Here is a 14,021-nt window from a genome sequence, read left to right on the forward strand (position 1 = left end):
TGAAATCACTTTTGGAATTGTCCTTAAGGCCATAACTCTTACCAACTTTAACTCCATAAATTTAGTCACTACTCAGCTATGTGGGAAACTGGACAGCAGGCAAGTCATTTTGAGAATATTTTTCAAAGTAAAAAAATGTATATTTTAAAAGAATCTTTGAAAAACGAATTAGAAATTTGGGGAGGCTGTTGGCATTGTGTGTGGTTTAAGGAAGGCTTTTATGTATGACTAAACTGTCTTAAACTTTTATATGCTGAATAAATTTTGAGTATGGTAGAGTCTTACAGAAGAACTAAATAAGAATCTAGCCTTTAGCTTAGATGGGGAGAAAAATGAAAATTTGAATCCATTATATTTGCCAGTTACATATTTCTAAGTTATATAGATTCAAATGAATTAGGAAGAAAAAAATGGACCTAAACTTTCAAATTTTATTCATATTTTATATAGATTTTTACTAGGTGGTTATTTTATTTGAATCTAACTACATTATTATTTTGTACATTCATGTGAATTCCTTATTTAAATAAATAATTTAAAACACATCAGGATGAATTCTTTGCGGCTACAGACAGGCTTTGGTTTAAATTTATTCTCAAGGAGAACAAAAATGTTTAAAAGTTTTCTAGTGCCACGTTTATAATGCACAAGAAAATAAAATCAAACAAGGTAGTCATGCTGGATAATTCGACTCCTTCCTTACTTTAACCTCTCTAACCCACCTGTCCCCATCCCCTCTCCAACACACACACACAGATTTGATTTTCTTCCTTGATCACATCAGTCACTTAGTGTAAAACTGATTTTAAAGCTTAAACTACTTGAAAATATACCCATAACCCATTAGGTATATGGCTTAAAGGAATGATATCTTTCTACTTCTAGGGATAAGGTTTTGTTACTATTGTTGATGTTTGTTTGTTTTCCTAAAAATGATTAAGACTTTTTCTGTAGTTTCGGGGCCTAGGAACAAAAACTAATATTTTCAATGGCTTTTCATGGCCAGCTTGTATCACACTGATACACAACATGTGGCTTTAACACTCAGAAAGTTGAGTTTACAGGAAGAGATCCAAACAGAAGTATCTTAGCTGGGAAATAGCAGTATGTGAAACCATACCTTTCTGTTGCACTAACATCTATTCTCCTGACTACTCAAGACATCCCAGTTCTGTGTCTTTTTGGTTGATGAAGAATGTCTGTATATTTCACTTCAGAAACCAATTACAAAATAAGCTAGTGTATTTTCTACTCATTTCAGTTACAGTTGACCCTCCATATCCATGGGTTCCACATCCGAGGATTCAACCAACTTCTGATTAAAATAAGTAAAAAGTTCCAAAAACTCCAGAAAGTTCCAAAAAGCAAGACTTGAAATTGTTGTGTGCCAGCAACTATTTACATAGTTGGTATTATATACTATTACATAGTATAGGTATTATAAGTAATCTAGAGATGATTTAAAGTATACAGGAGAGTGTGTGTAGGTTATATGCAATTATTACTTTATATAAGGGACTTGAGCACCTGCGGATTTTGGTATTCCCAAGGTCCTGGAACCAATCTCTCATGGATACCAAGGAATGACTGTACGTATCGCTACAACAATATATATTGGAAACTTAGTAAAAAGTTCTCACTGTATTTCAATATAACGTGGCTCTATCTTGAACATACTCAAGGTCACCAAAAATTCTAGGAGATATTTGTTTTGCTGGCACAATATAGATCCTACTTTATTACAGTGAGACTCTGGATTACTTGCTTGTTTAATTAAGCATTCTACAAGCACTATAGCATGTGACTACTAGTGCTAAAATAATTTAAGGACATCTGAAGAATTAAAATAATTATATCATGAATATTGAGAAATGTTACTTAAAATCCATTTTAAGTAGTAAACCTGACTGAAGATAGCCTATTTATGTTAAGGCTTGCAAAAAACATATACTGTACTTCAATGTGATACTAGAGAATTAAGCATTAGAAGGCACATATTTCCATTATTTGAAATAAAATGAGATAAAATAAGATTTTTATTTATAGCATGGTTCATTTTTAGGTATTATCCACGTCAGCTCCAAGTACTCACCTGCAATTACTGAAATTTAAATCCTCCGCCATTTAAAAGAAAGGGTGACAGCAAACAAAGACGAAATAAACAGAATTCAAGGATTCAACTCAGCCACAGTTGGTCCCAGCATTATAGCATCAACAATCTAATTGCATTCAAGGGCTGCAATTAATGTAAAATAAGTACGCAGAAACATGTTCTATGGTTCTAAGTGCAGTGCATCACAGTTAAGGCCTTCACATGACATTTCCTCATCCTCTCTAAAAACACCATTTGTCAAACTTCTTGTTTTAACCGTATCACTGCTGTTGCATTTCCTTGGTTTTGAAAGTCACTGAACTGTTCCCATTCCGTGCACACACTGCAAGACATGGAATCATTCCGATGGCTAGCCGAACATCAATTGCACGGCTTCGAAGTATTTTTTTTTAAATCTGTAATGTTTAAAAAGGTACCAAACACTTACGTTTAAAGCAGTAGGCATCAAATCTGCTATCAGGGAGAGGGAAGCCTGTCTGGTTCTCAAAACGATACAGGGTTCTCACCCCAAGTAAACCACCTCCACACTGGGCCCTGGCCACAGTCACAGGGTGGCGAACGCTGGCGTCCGACAGCCACCCGTAATCACACTGGTCGAAGCCGCTCCTCCACGCCGCTTGGAGCTCCCCCACTGTCGCCAGGCGGGCATCTCGGTTTTCACACCCTTCTCCAGCTTCCTCAAAGGTGAATTTATTGGGAGCAGTGATGTGGAACACATCACCTGCAATCAGAAGAGGAAAAAGGGTCTAAATTTTACTATTCAGTCCCTTTCTGTTTATGGGAGATGGGGAAAAGCACGTAATTCTTTTTTTCATGGCAAGGTAGCAGCTTCTTTACTTTAAAGCAGAAAACTCAATGTTACCTCATTTTGTTATTACTAGTGATAAGAAATAACACAATAAAAAAAGAGAACACACGCCAGAAAAGTTTCATTTTATATACATATATTCCCATAGGCCGTAGAAGCAGTCATTTGATAATAAAGTTACAATCAGTTCTTTAAAATGAACAAACTTTTCCAAATGATTCTTTGGTTTACCAGACAGGAAACGGGTTTTCTCTTGAATGTAAAAGGCTGTGAGGTACTTATTAACATTGCATGTTGGAAAGAGAAACTTGCATTGAAATGTCACTGAGGTTATTTTTCTTTGTCTACCCTAAAATCAAATAGTAATTCTCTGACTCTCTCATCTATCTCTACCAACAAAATGGATTAACTCCCATCAAAGCAAACAATAAAACAAGAAGACCTCCAGGGTTTGAAGAGGGGGACGGGAAAGAGGCAGAATGGAATGCTGTTTCCTGCCTTCCTGTCCTAGACACAGGGCTGCCTTGATAGTTATGCAGGTCATGGCCTACACTTGGGCAGGGCTGAGAGTGTACGGGGGCCAGTATCCCATTCAACCAGCCAAAGGTACCAAAGCCTTCCTGGAGGAAGGGGCACCCTTTTTCTGCTTGCTCTGCCCAGGGTGGATACCTTTTGCAATCTGTCTGCCCAGAAGGAGCGCCCTTTGCGGTTCTCACAGAGTTACTGTATGTGCTAGCAAGGGCTCTAACTAGGTTGGAGAGACTCTTACATTTGCTTATTGATGAACAAAGAAAGGCAGGACATTTACTTTGTTCATCGCCAGGCTCCATTAGACCCAAGTAGTATGTTCATTATCACTTAACATGTCACAATAAAGTATTCTGGAAATGCCAGAGTTTGTTAAATTGGAATTTTACTTGGGTAACTAACATAACAACTTGCTGAAATAAATGCAATGTGAATTAAATGATGCTTTTCACACATGAGCACGTAAGTGGCTAAACGAGACAGAATTAGAGAATACCTAAACAAATATAGCAGGTATGGGGAGGAGTATAAAATGAGGTAGAGAGGAAGCTAACATACTGATAGCCCATTATTACAGCAGCTGTGGGTCCTGTTTCTATCTCACTGAGGCCACTCTCTGATTCTATGAGACATTAGACAGCTGGGATGCAGAGCTCTCATGATTTGGATCTTCACCTAACTAAATCCATATGTAACAAGGGATTGTTTAAAATGTGTAGAGCCATTACTCTCTGTGCGTGTGTCCTAGCTTTATAACACAAGAAAAATCAGTCAGCGGAAAAAGGCCAAATCACCCATATCAGCACTTCTCACTGCAAATCTAAAAATGCTACCAACGAAACTAGGCCAAATCCCAATAAGAGCTATTTGAAGAAGAGAAAGAAAAATGACTTTTACCTGACTGAAAAAAGCAAGGTAGAGGTGAGAATGGGTTTTTGTCCTTAATTACCTAGGCTGGCAAAGGACAGTAATCTCACATCCAAAAATATACTATAAGAACAAAGATTCCCCCTCCCCATTCCTAGCATGTCTCCCTTCCCACTAAGTTTTAAAAGCTTAAGGGTCACAGGACCAGTTGCATAGTATGTACTTAATAATTTGTTAAATGAATGGCATTTCAAGTTCTTGTTCAGAAACAAGGGGCCCTTTTTCTTCCATCCTTCCCAAGCAGCACATTAAAGAGCACTAACTCTGCTGCAGAGCTTTGGGTAGCGGTTGTCTGGGACAGGCGATTCACTCACCTATGGATTTGGCTCAAAGCAACCTGGGGACAGGCAGACAAGAGAGACTGCGTCACCCCAAGCAGCCTCAGCAGCCCCGTTCACCTCAGCATTACACTTGCATTTGGCCTGAAAGGAATGTAAGTATGGAAGAGGGCAGCAGGCCAGCACGCTTCCTTCCATGGTGGAACACTTGGGTTTGTTATTACAGCTGGAATATCAGTTTTGTTGCCTCCGTTTTCTGCATTGGGAGGTACTTCTACAATGAGGCAAGAGTACTGTTCCTTTTCAGTAACAAGAGTGATCAGCCAACCAGAGCAAGGCAGAGAAATATAATTAACTGAGGAAAACTCTGCTTCTCCAAACAGCAATTTTAGTCCATATGATGGAAGAAATCAACTTCTCCAAACACCATACCAAAGGGCCAATGAAGAAAAATGACGGCATGATTTTCTGGGTAACTGGTTTCCTTATCTTAAATAGCAAACATGTTTGGGGTATTAAAGGAAAGGAAGGCTTCAGTAGGTGCTGGCAGGTTAAAAAGAGAGTACCCTTATTATTATTAAATCAATAAAGAACTACTTATAGAACTTTTCATATAAAAACTCTTGTTAAATCTGACTTTATATCAAAACAGTGATTTAATTCACTTGTTTGGAGGATACAATTTCCATCTATCCAATCTCCAAAAAATAATGATTTTACTTATTTAACTAAATTCTGTTATCCCCAAGGCCACCTATTTTCCTTTTCATTTATATGTAAAATTTTATCAAACATTGCAAATAAAATTTTAAAAGCTTATTGAAAGAGATATCACCATTGGGTTTCATGTAACTCAGATGAAAAAAGGAAGATTTAACTGGCATTAATTGAGTTTACCCTAAGGTGAGAATCAAACCAATTCATCTCTAAAGATAATGTGTGGCCTGTCATAATTGTTGTTTCATTTCAAAATAATGAGAAAAGGAAAAGAAAAACATTTACTTTAACTCTGTTCCAAAAAAAAAAAAAGTCTAAGCCTTCCTAAATCATAACTGCTTAACATAAACATTACCTTGTCCACTTCAAAAACCTAATGATATAGTGAAGTATCCACACTATGGAATTCTCTTATTGAGTCTTAAAGCTTTTAGAATTGACACTCAATCTCTACCGAAAGCAATACATTGAATGTCTAAACTTTGCCCTTCCTATGTTTCAACCTCAAATTATTAAGGCCAGACATCTTCTACTTTTCTCAAATATGCCAGAATATCCTGGCATCAGTTTCATTCCAAAACCAGAAAGAAAAAAAAAAGTGAATTAATAGGTAATACACAGATAGCAATAACTGAATTAATTCATATTACTGTGTCCTTTATTTCTAAGACATCTATTTTTACATTTTATTGACAAAACTAAAATAACCTCCTGTCAAGTACTTTTTGATTCATTAGTTGCCTGGTTTTAAATAGATAATCCTTTGACATTATATATTTTTTATCTAACATAATACAAATGTAAGGAGATCTGCTGTTTAAATCAGAATTAACCTCTTAAAAGCTTACTGTTAAAGATGTGGATGGAGAAGGTTATTAACTTATCGTTCAAGTTCTAAGAATATAATTTCCAAAAATGTCTTCTACAGAAAACTGGTGATCCTTGAGACATGAGTAGGTATTCCAAAGAAAAGAGGGTTTGTGGACATTGGCATTTAGGAAACAAATACAAGTCATCTGACAGGTCTTCGTTTCTGTGAGAATTCTCAGAGTAGTTAATATTATAGTATTTATTTGGGAGTGCCCACAAAGAACTTAGGATTTTTAAGCCATTTGACCAGAGTAATCTCCTTTTCTCATAGAAGACTAATTAACAGTCCATGGATCTGTTTCATGGAATAGTTTGGAAAACACTGCTCTAGAGACATGTATGTTTCAATCAGGAAAAGGAATCTCAATTGAGCCATAACAAAGATAACTTAGTATTAAGTTTCTGGTAGCCTATGTGTTAACCTGCTCGAGATAGAAGCAGACTGCGTAGACCAGGTAATCAGACAGAATCAAAGCAGGAACCAAAAAACAAAGCAAAGGGCATATGAAGTCCATTGCCTCCCAGGGGTGTACCAGAGACTGCAAGGGAGCAAAGGAATCTGGCGCAGAGCAGGGACCCTGATAAAGTGTCCACGACCACACGTAAGCTGAACACAGAAGTGTCTCATTTCTTTAAAAAAAGCTTTTGCAAAAAGTCAAGCAAGGTAGAGCAGACAAAAGTAGCAGTCTTTCTCCTTAGTCACTAACTGTAGGCGCAAGTCTTTCAATCCCATATCCCATAGAAAAATGCAGGTTTTAGGCTAAACACTGTCCACTTTTACACTGAGAAAAGCAGTCAAGATGTTAAGATTTTCAAAGATTTTATTGATCTACTCTCAGTTTTAAAATCTATAGTCAGGAATTATTTATAGGTTAAATTATATGTTCTAAACTCTAACATCAGTCATTCATAGCATTAACGACATTAGACAGAAATTAAGTCTGGGCCAGTAACAGGAATGTAAACCTAAGCTTGGTCCAAAAATGAATGATCACATGAGGATATACAAAGAGATAAAATCTAAAGTCCAGAGGCAAAGCCAAACCAGGAACCAAAGGAACAGAGAAAGAGAGAGCAAACATGGGAAATCAAGCAAAGCAACTCAGTGCATTTGCTTAGCTTCTCTCTCTCCAACAGGACTTCATTGGTCAGGTTGTATAAGTTCCTACCCTGAGGGTATCTTAAAGGCACCTTTTGGCCTCTGATGTAAGTAATAAAAGTTCCTTCTGAATTTTATCACAGTATCACTTTAAGAGTGAGAGGAGAGAGCAAAGCCTTCCTTGAGAGAGAAAACGCCTATTATTAGCATCAGACAAGGCCGTGTTCTAGCTCTACTCTTGAATACTGTGACTAACAATTGAATGTATTTTAGCTTTACTGGATATATGCCTTCCTGGAAGACAAGCATCACTCTTATAAGTTAACAAGGAGTCTACTATTCAGTTCCAGAAGTTGCCTCATCAAAGCAGTTACATCTATAGGACACTTATTATCAAATTTGTAACAAGAATACAGATTTGAAACATGTTTCTAAATGTTATCTATCTTTGAGATAATTGTATCTCTCATAGATTATTATAGATAATAAATAATTATCTATGATATAATATAATTAAATAATAAAAATTATCTATCAATTTTTCGCTGATTAAGGAGAGCAAATAAAGTGTCAGGAAAGAAATGCGCAAAATATCCTTTATACACAAAACGATGCATGACTTAAGGTAAAATGCCAAGCTGACTTAAGTTGTAAGTAAGAATTTACTGACATGTATACACATATATTTGCATTAGTACACACATAAACTATAATGCAGAACAGAGGATTTCACACTCAGGATAATTTGCATGTTCATATAGAAAACATATATAACCTCTAATTTTCCAAAATTTCAAGTTAAATGATCTGGCTTTGAGTTATTCCTGTTATTCCAACTTTCCAGGGATGTCCTAGAAGAAACTGGAAGACATTGCTGGTGAGACTTTAATATGTGGTGACATTCTACAAACTAAATTCGTCTTAATCATAGGAATTAACATCATCAGAAATATTAAGAAAAAAATACTTAAATTTGACAAGTAACTGCTAAAAGACTCCCTGGAAAGTGGACCATGCATGTTATTTTTCCACACTTCTGATTGCTAAATGGAAAATCTATTTCTTAGCAGACTTTAAAATGACAGATACTAAAATGGCAAGCAATGACGAAAACAAATCAAAACATTAAGATGACCTACACTGTTCAAAAGCTAGACTTTACACTCAGGAGTAGCTCAGAAAAATTATGAAAGAGCCTGGGTCCAGAGCAAAGCTAAGGTAGGATATGTTTCTTCTACTGAAAATTCCCTGAGATCACCAAGGTGAAACGGGGAATTGGCATCAGCAGATCACAGATAATTATTCAATTCTTTCCTGGACTGCAGCTGATGGGCCGCTGTCTGTGGTAGTCAAAGCTGATATATCACCACAAGTATCTAGATGCGTCTATTTTCTGGGTTGTGTGATCAATGTTTATATTTATCCTGTTTATTTGTGCTCATAACCTTTCTATCCTGAACTGTCTGGTCTGAAAATCAATTCTTATAAACTAATCATGAGTCCCTTTGCCCATCTGAGAACAGAACTTCCTGATTTTTTGTTCACTGTAAGAAAGTTCAAGATTTGTGATTGTTACTACATTTCATTGCAATGTGGGCCAAAATGGTATATAAGTAATAAATGTGTCCAAAAGTAGATATGGTGTGTGAACTGGAAAGAGTCACATGAAATGCCCATAGGATAAAACCACTTAGAGTATATGGCAAGTATTATGGTGATAAAGACAATTCAACATAATTATTACTAGGTTTAAAGTTTCTGACTTTTTTTTTTTCCAAAGGAAGCTTCTTCTCTTTTCTCTCTTTCTCTTTCTTTTTTGTCCATGTCTATATATACAAGATCAAAGCAATAAAGACTAATACTCATTATCCTGGATCACGAAATCCATCAGCTGTACGTGGTTGGTTAACAGCTAACCTACACTACTATATAATCTCTTGACAGCCAATATTTGTAGGTAATTCAAAAGCATGTCAATTCCCCCTAAGATCTGATCCTTTAACCTGTACAGAAACAAACCTTCTGTTAACAGTGACAAGAAAACTTCTGGGGCTGCCAAGGTAACTTCATCCAATTCTAGTGTTAGGCTGGCAATGTTTCTCATTTGAGGGGTAATGAGACTGGAAAGCCAGGTCAGCACCTTTCAAATTTCTCACTTGTTTTAGGCTGAAGTAGACGCATAATGTGGCTTAAAGCATAGACACTGGGTTTTGAAAATTTTAACCTCTAATTAATTTTAGAGAATTGTCATCAGTCAGCTGTGATAGTCAGTTAACATTCTCTAAATCAGATCATATTCATGGGAAAGGGAATCCACATATTTGTCAATGTGTTATTACACAAGATCTTATATATGTCATTTGAAAGGTTTAAAGACACAGGAAATCCCACTAAAATTTAAACATATTTTTATGGTTTGCAGGATGTCGGATCTCATTCTTTCCCAATGACAGAGCAGTAAGATTTTAATTAGAGTGAGAAAGAGGTTCTAAAACATTTCTGGATGTCTGAATCTTCAAAATATATGAGATTGAATGTGTTATTTGGTTTGACAGGCTCAGTATGGCTGCAGGGCAACACAGGAGAATCAGCCTAGTTTTTTTTTTACTTTTCACAGCTGAGAGTTAAATGGCCACTGTATTTCCAAAGAAGCTCTTCCGATTTAGAATTCCAGAAATTGATATCAAAACCTTAAAGCAAATGACTGTCACATGTTTCAAGGGTTTTATGTAAAGACATTTCTACTTTCTACTTATTGAAGGTAACATTATAAAATAAAAGGGACTGTATATAGAAAATCCTAAGGATTCCATTAAAAAAACTATTAGAACTAATAAGCAATTTCAGCAAGGTTGTAGGATACAATATATAAGACCAATATAAAAAAATCAATTATATTTCTATACACTTCCAATGAACAATCAGAAAAAGAAATAAAGAAAATTCCATTTGCATTTGCATCAAAAAGAATAAAATATTTAGGATTAAATTTAACAAAAGTACAGCAAAACTTATACTCTGAAAGCTATAAAAGCTATAAAACATCGTTGAAAGTAAAGAATCTAAAAAAAAGATGGAAAAAAATCACATGTTTATGGATCAGAAGACTTAATATTGTTAAGATGACAATATACCTCAAATGATCTGGAGATTCAGTTCACGCTCACCTGGCTTCTTTGTAGAAACTGACAAGCTGATCTTAAAAATCATATGGGAACTCAAGGTGCCCAGAAGAGGTAAAAAAATTTTGAAAAAGAAGAACACAGTTGGAGGTCTCATATTTTCCAATTTCAAAATTTACTACAAAGCAATAGTATTCAACACTATGTGGTACTGACATAAGTAGACATATAGATCAATGAGAGTCCAGAAATAAAACCATATATCTACGATCAACTGATTTTCAACAGGGTGCCAAGGCCCTTAAATGAGGAAAGAATAGTCTTTTTAACAAATAGTTCTGGAATAACTGAAAATCCACATACCAAAGAATGGATTTGGACTCTTACCTTACACCATATACAAAAAATAACTTAAAATAGATAAAAATAAAAGTAAAACTTAAAACTACAATTCTTAGAAGCAAACACAGAAGTAAGTCTTCATGACTCGGGATTTGGTAATGTGTTCTTAGATATGGCGCCAAAGGCACAAACTATCAAAGAAAAAGTAGATATTGGACTTCATCAAAATTAAAATCTTTGTGTGTCAAAGGATCCCATTGAAAAAGTAAAAATACAGATCGGCAAATGGGAGAAAATATTTACAAATCATGTATCTGAATAGGCTCCCTTGAATCTAGAGTATACAAAGAACTCTTACAACTCAATAACAAAAAGACAAGTACCCAGTTTAAAATGGGCAAAGGTTCTGAATAGGTATTTCTCCAAGAAAATATGTAAACGGCCAATAGTCATAAAGGAAAAGTTGCTCAACATAATTAGCTATCAGGGAAATACAAATCAAAACCACAATGAGATAGCATTATACACACATTAGGATGGTTATAATCAAAAAGTCAGGTGAAAACAAATGTTGGCAAGAATGAAAGTATCAGGACCCTAATGTACTGCTGGTAAGAATTTTAAAACAGTTCCTCAAAAAGTTAAAAAAAAGAGTTATCATTTAACCCAGCAATTCCAATCACTGCAATCCAAACAGGAATGCAATCATTACTCAAATAAGAATTAGGATATTTTTATGTGAGAAATCAGAGATTTGGGGGAGCTTTAAGAGCACTTTGATCCTCTTGGTTTGTAAGACTACCTGTTGCTCTACTGGGGAATCTTTGGTGGTCCTGAAAAGTTACTATGGTAGAACAGGAAAAAGAGTGTATATCCAGTCACTTAACCTCTGTGCCTTAGTTTCCTTATGTGTAAAAATAAAGGTTTTAAATAAATGCCTGTCAAGGTTTTTGTGAGAATTAAGTTAAATGGCAATGCAACCACATACAATAAATAGTTTCTTTCCTTACCCTACCTATGGAGCTACCTCACAGTTAACCTATTCAAGTCACCATACTGAATGAGGACGCATTTTCCATAGGTGCTGCAGGGTGCCATGCCTGGTCACCTTCCTCAGTGGCTCTTAGCTAGACCATTCAAACACTTAAACAAAAACAACTCCAAGTTGAGTTTCGAATCCTTAGCAAGGTGTGTTAACATCTAAAGTCTATTTGGGAACCCACAGCTATAGCTGTGATCTATGATTCTGTGAGTTCTACAGAGAATAACTAAAAAGTTTCAGCATCTTCTAGCACCAACCTCAACCAATGTGGAGAGGTTCTATAATCCAAAATCAATATTTGAACCCATCTGCTGAACCAGGGTGTGCAGGAAGCTATTCTAGCTGACATGGGGCTTTTTAACTGAATAAACCCAGTTATCACTAATTCTTAAATAACTCCCATTGGTGAAGTACTCTGTAGATTACATGCTGTAAATTCCATCAAAATTAAGTCAATCTGAGAATCCACAGGCAGGAACTCACACAGTTTCCAGATTTGATATATCTGATTTTGATCCTATCAAAGACGCTAAAGAAGCTGGAACTAAGCCTTGCTCTAAGACCTGTTTAATGACATTCAGGCTTTTACCTAAATGTTTAGCTTTTCATATCTAAAGGAGCTCATTAAGAGAAAAATGAAAGGTTGTTTTTGGTTCTAGGTCAGACACAAGCATGACGTGGAGGCATTAGACAAGTCATAGAGGTGATAGATCTATCCTGGATTTTGACATGAGGAAGCAGTAGAAAAATAAACCTGTAATTTGTGAATAGGGACAAAGGAACCAATGCCAGAGAGGACAGTTGGCTGGGAATGCAAGAAAGGGCCATGACTGTGAGAGGCTGGAAAGGAGAAAAGAGTGTCTCTAGGAAGGAATTATTTCTAAGACACCACAGAAAAGAGTGAGAGGAGAAATTCAAAGAGAAAAAACTAGTATCATGGTGATCCAATTTAAAAAAAAAAAAGATGTTTTAGTAAGTTTGGTGGACAAAGCTTGGCATTTTTTTCAAGTACTGTAGAAATGGTAGCATGGTGGAGACAGCCTCTGAAAGAGACAAAGTCTGGAGAAATACTACAATTACCACCAAGTAGTTCTTGAGTAACTGTGATGTGACTATTACTGGAATAGGTTCTTCATTGTGGTTGGGAAAGTTACAGAAGATGACTATGGCCTTATCTCTATCAGGAGCTTACAGAACTTTTTCAGAAATAAAAATAACAGGTAATAATTTGTGTCTGATGAACATAAAGCAACCAGAGAAGAATTAAACACCAGATATGTGGAACTAACTCTAAGAAAAGTGGGAGTTCAGAATCAGGAAATGTCAGTGTGAGCTGGAAGAGGCAAAGATGGGCTCTTGGAGGCAGTCTGTTCATAGGCAGAGGGAAGAGTAGAATGCTGGAAAGGGGAGAAGCTTGTATTTTCAGAGAGGATCAAAGCAGAGCTGCTGGCAGGAGGTAGCAGAGGGTCTGTGGATGACTGGTGCACATATGTGGCATCATTTTGGAGAGAGGGAAACAGAGTTGAATAGGTTACTCCCAAGCCAGGATTGAGGGGCTTTGCAGGTCCTCAAGGAGGAAGGAAGGCAACAGGAAATTCACACTACACAATGCTGAGTAGGGGAATGATAATGGCCATGGTGTTTACATGCTTTGATGGTCATAAAACAGGTCCCCTGAAGAACTGTTAAAGGCTTGGGGATTATTTGTGAGATAAAACAGAAAACCAGAGATGAGACACACACATGATTCACAGGGACGTGTCTGGTGGCACAGTGGTTAAGAATCTGCATGCCAATGCAGGGGACACAGGCTCGAGCCCTGGTCCGGGAAGATCCCACATGCCGCGGAGCAACTAAGCCCATGCGCCACAACTACTGAGCCTGTGCTCTAGAGCCCCAGAGCCACAACTACTGAGCCCACGTGCCACAACTACTGAAGCCCATGCGCCTAGAGCCCGTGCTCCGCAACAAGAGAGGCCACTGTGATGAGAAGCCCGCGCACCGCAACGAAGAGTAGCCCCGCTTGCCCCAACTAGAGAAAAGCCCTTGCGTGGCAACGAAGACCCAGTGCAGCCAAAAATAATAATAATAATAATAAATAAATAATTTTTTAAAAAATGATTTGCAAACTAGAACTGTGGGTATGGAATTCAGAAGAGAGTTCAGGGCTAGACA

At 36.7% G+C, this 14,021-nt stretch overlaps 1 protein-coding gene across 6 annotated transcripts in view; it reads right to left on the reverse strand.

Moving 5' to 3' along the window:
- VCAN (versican) overlaps positions 1 to 14,021 on the reverse strand; it is a 114,642-nt gene that overhangs the window by 69,848 nt on the left and 30,773 nt on the right. For all 6 annotated transcript variants that reach the window (XM_032625424.1, XM_032625426.1, XM_032625422.1 and 3 more), the window contains exon 6: positions 2,541 to 2,834. In XM_032625424.1, coding sequence (XP_032481315.1) covers positions 2,541 to 2,834 — 294 coding nt within the window. The remainder of the gene's footprint in view (positions 1 to 2,540; positions 2,835 to 14,021) is intronic.

The sequence above is a fragment of the Phocoena sinus genome, chromosome 3 (genome assembly GCF_008692025.1).
Source record: "Phocoena sinus isolate mPhoSin1 chromosome 3, mPhoSin1.pri, whole genome shotgun sequence".
Lineage (NCBI taxonomy): Eukaryota > Metazoa > Chordata > Mammalia > Artiodactyla > Phocoenidae > Phocoena > Phocoena sinus.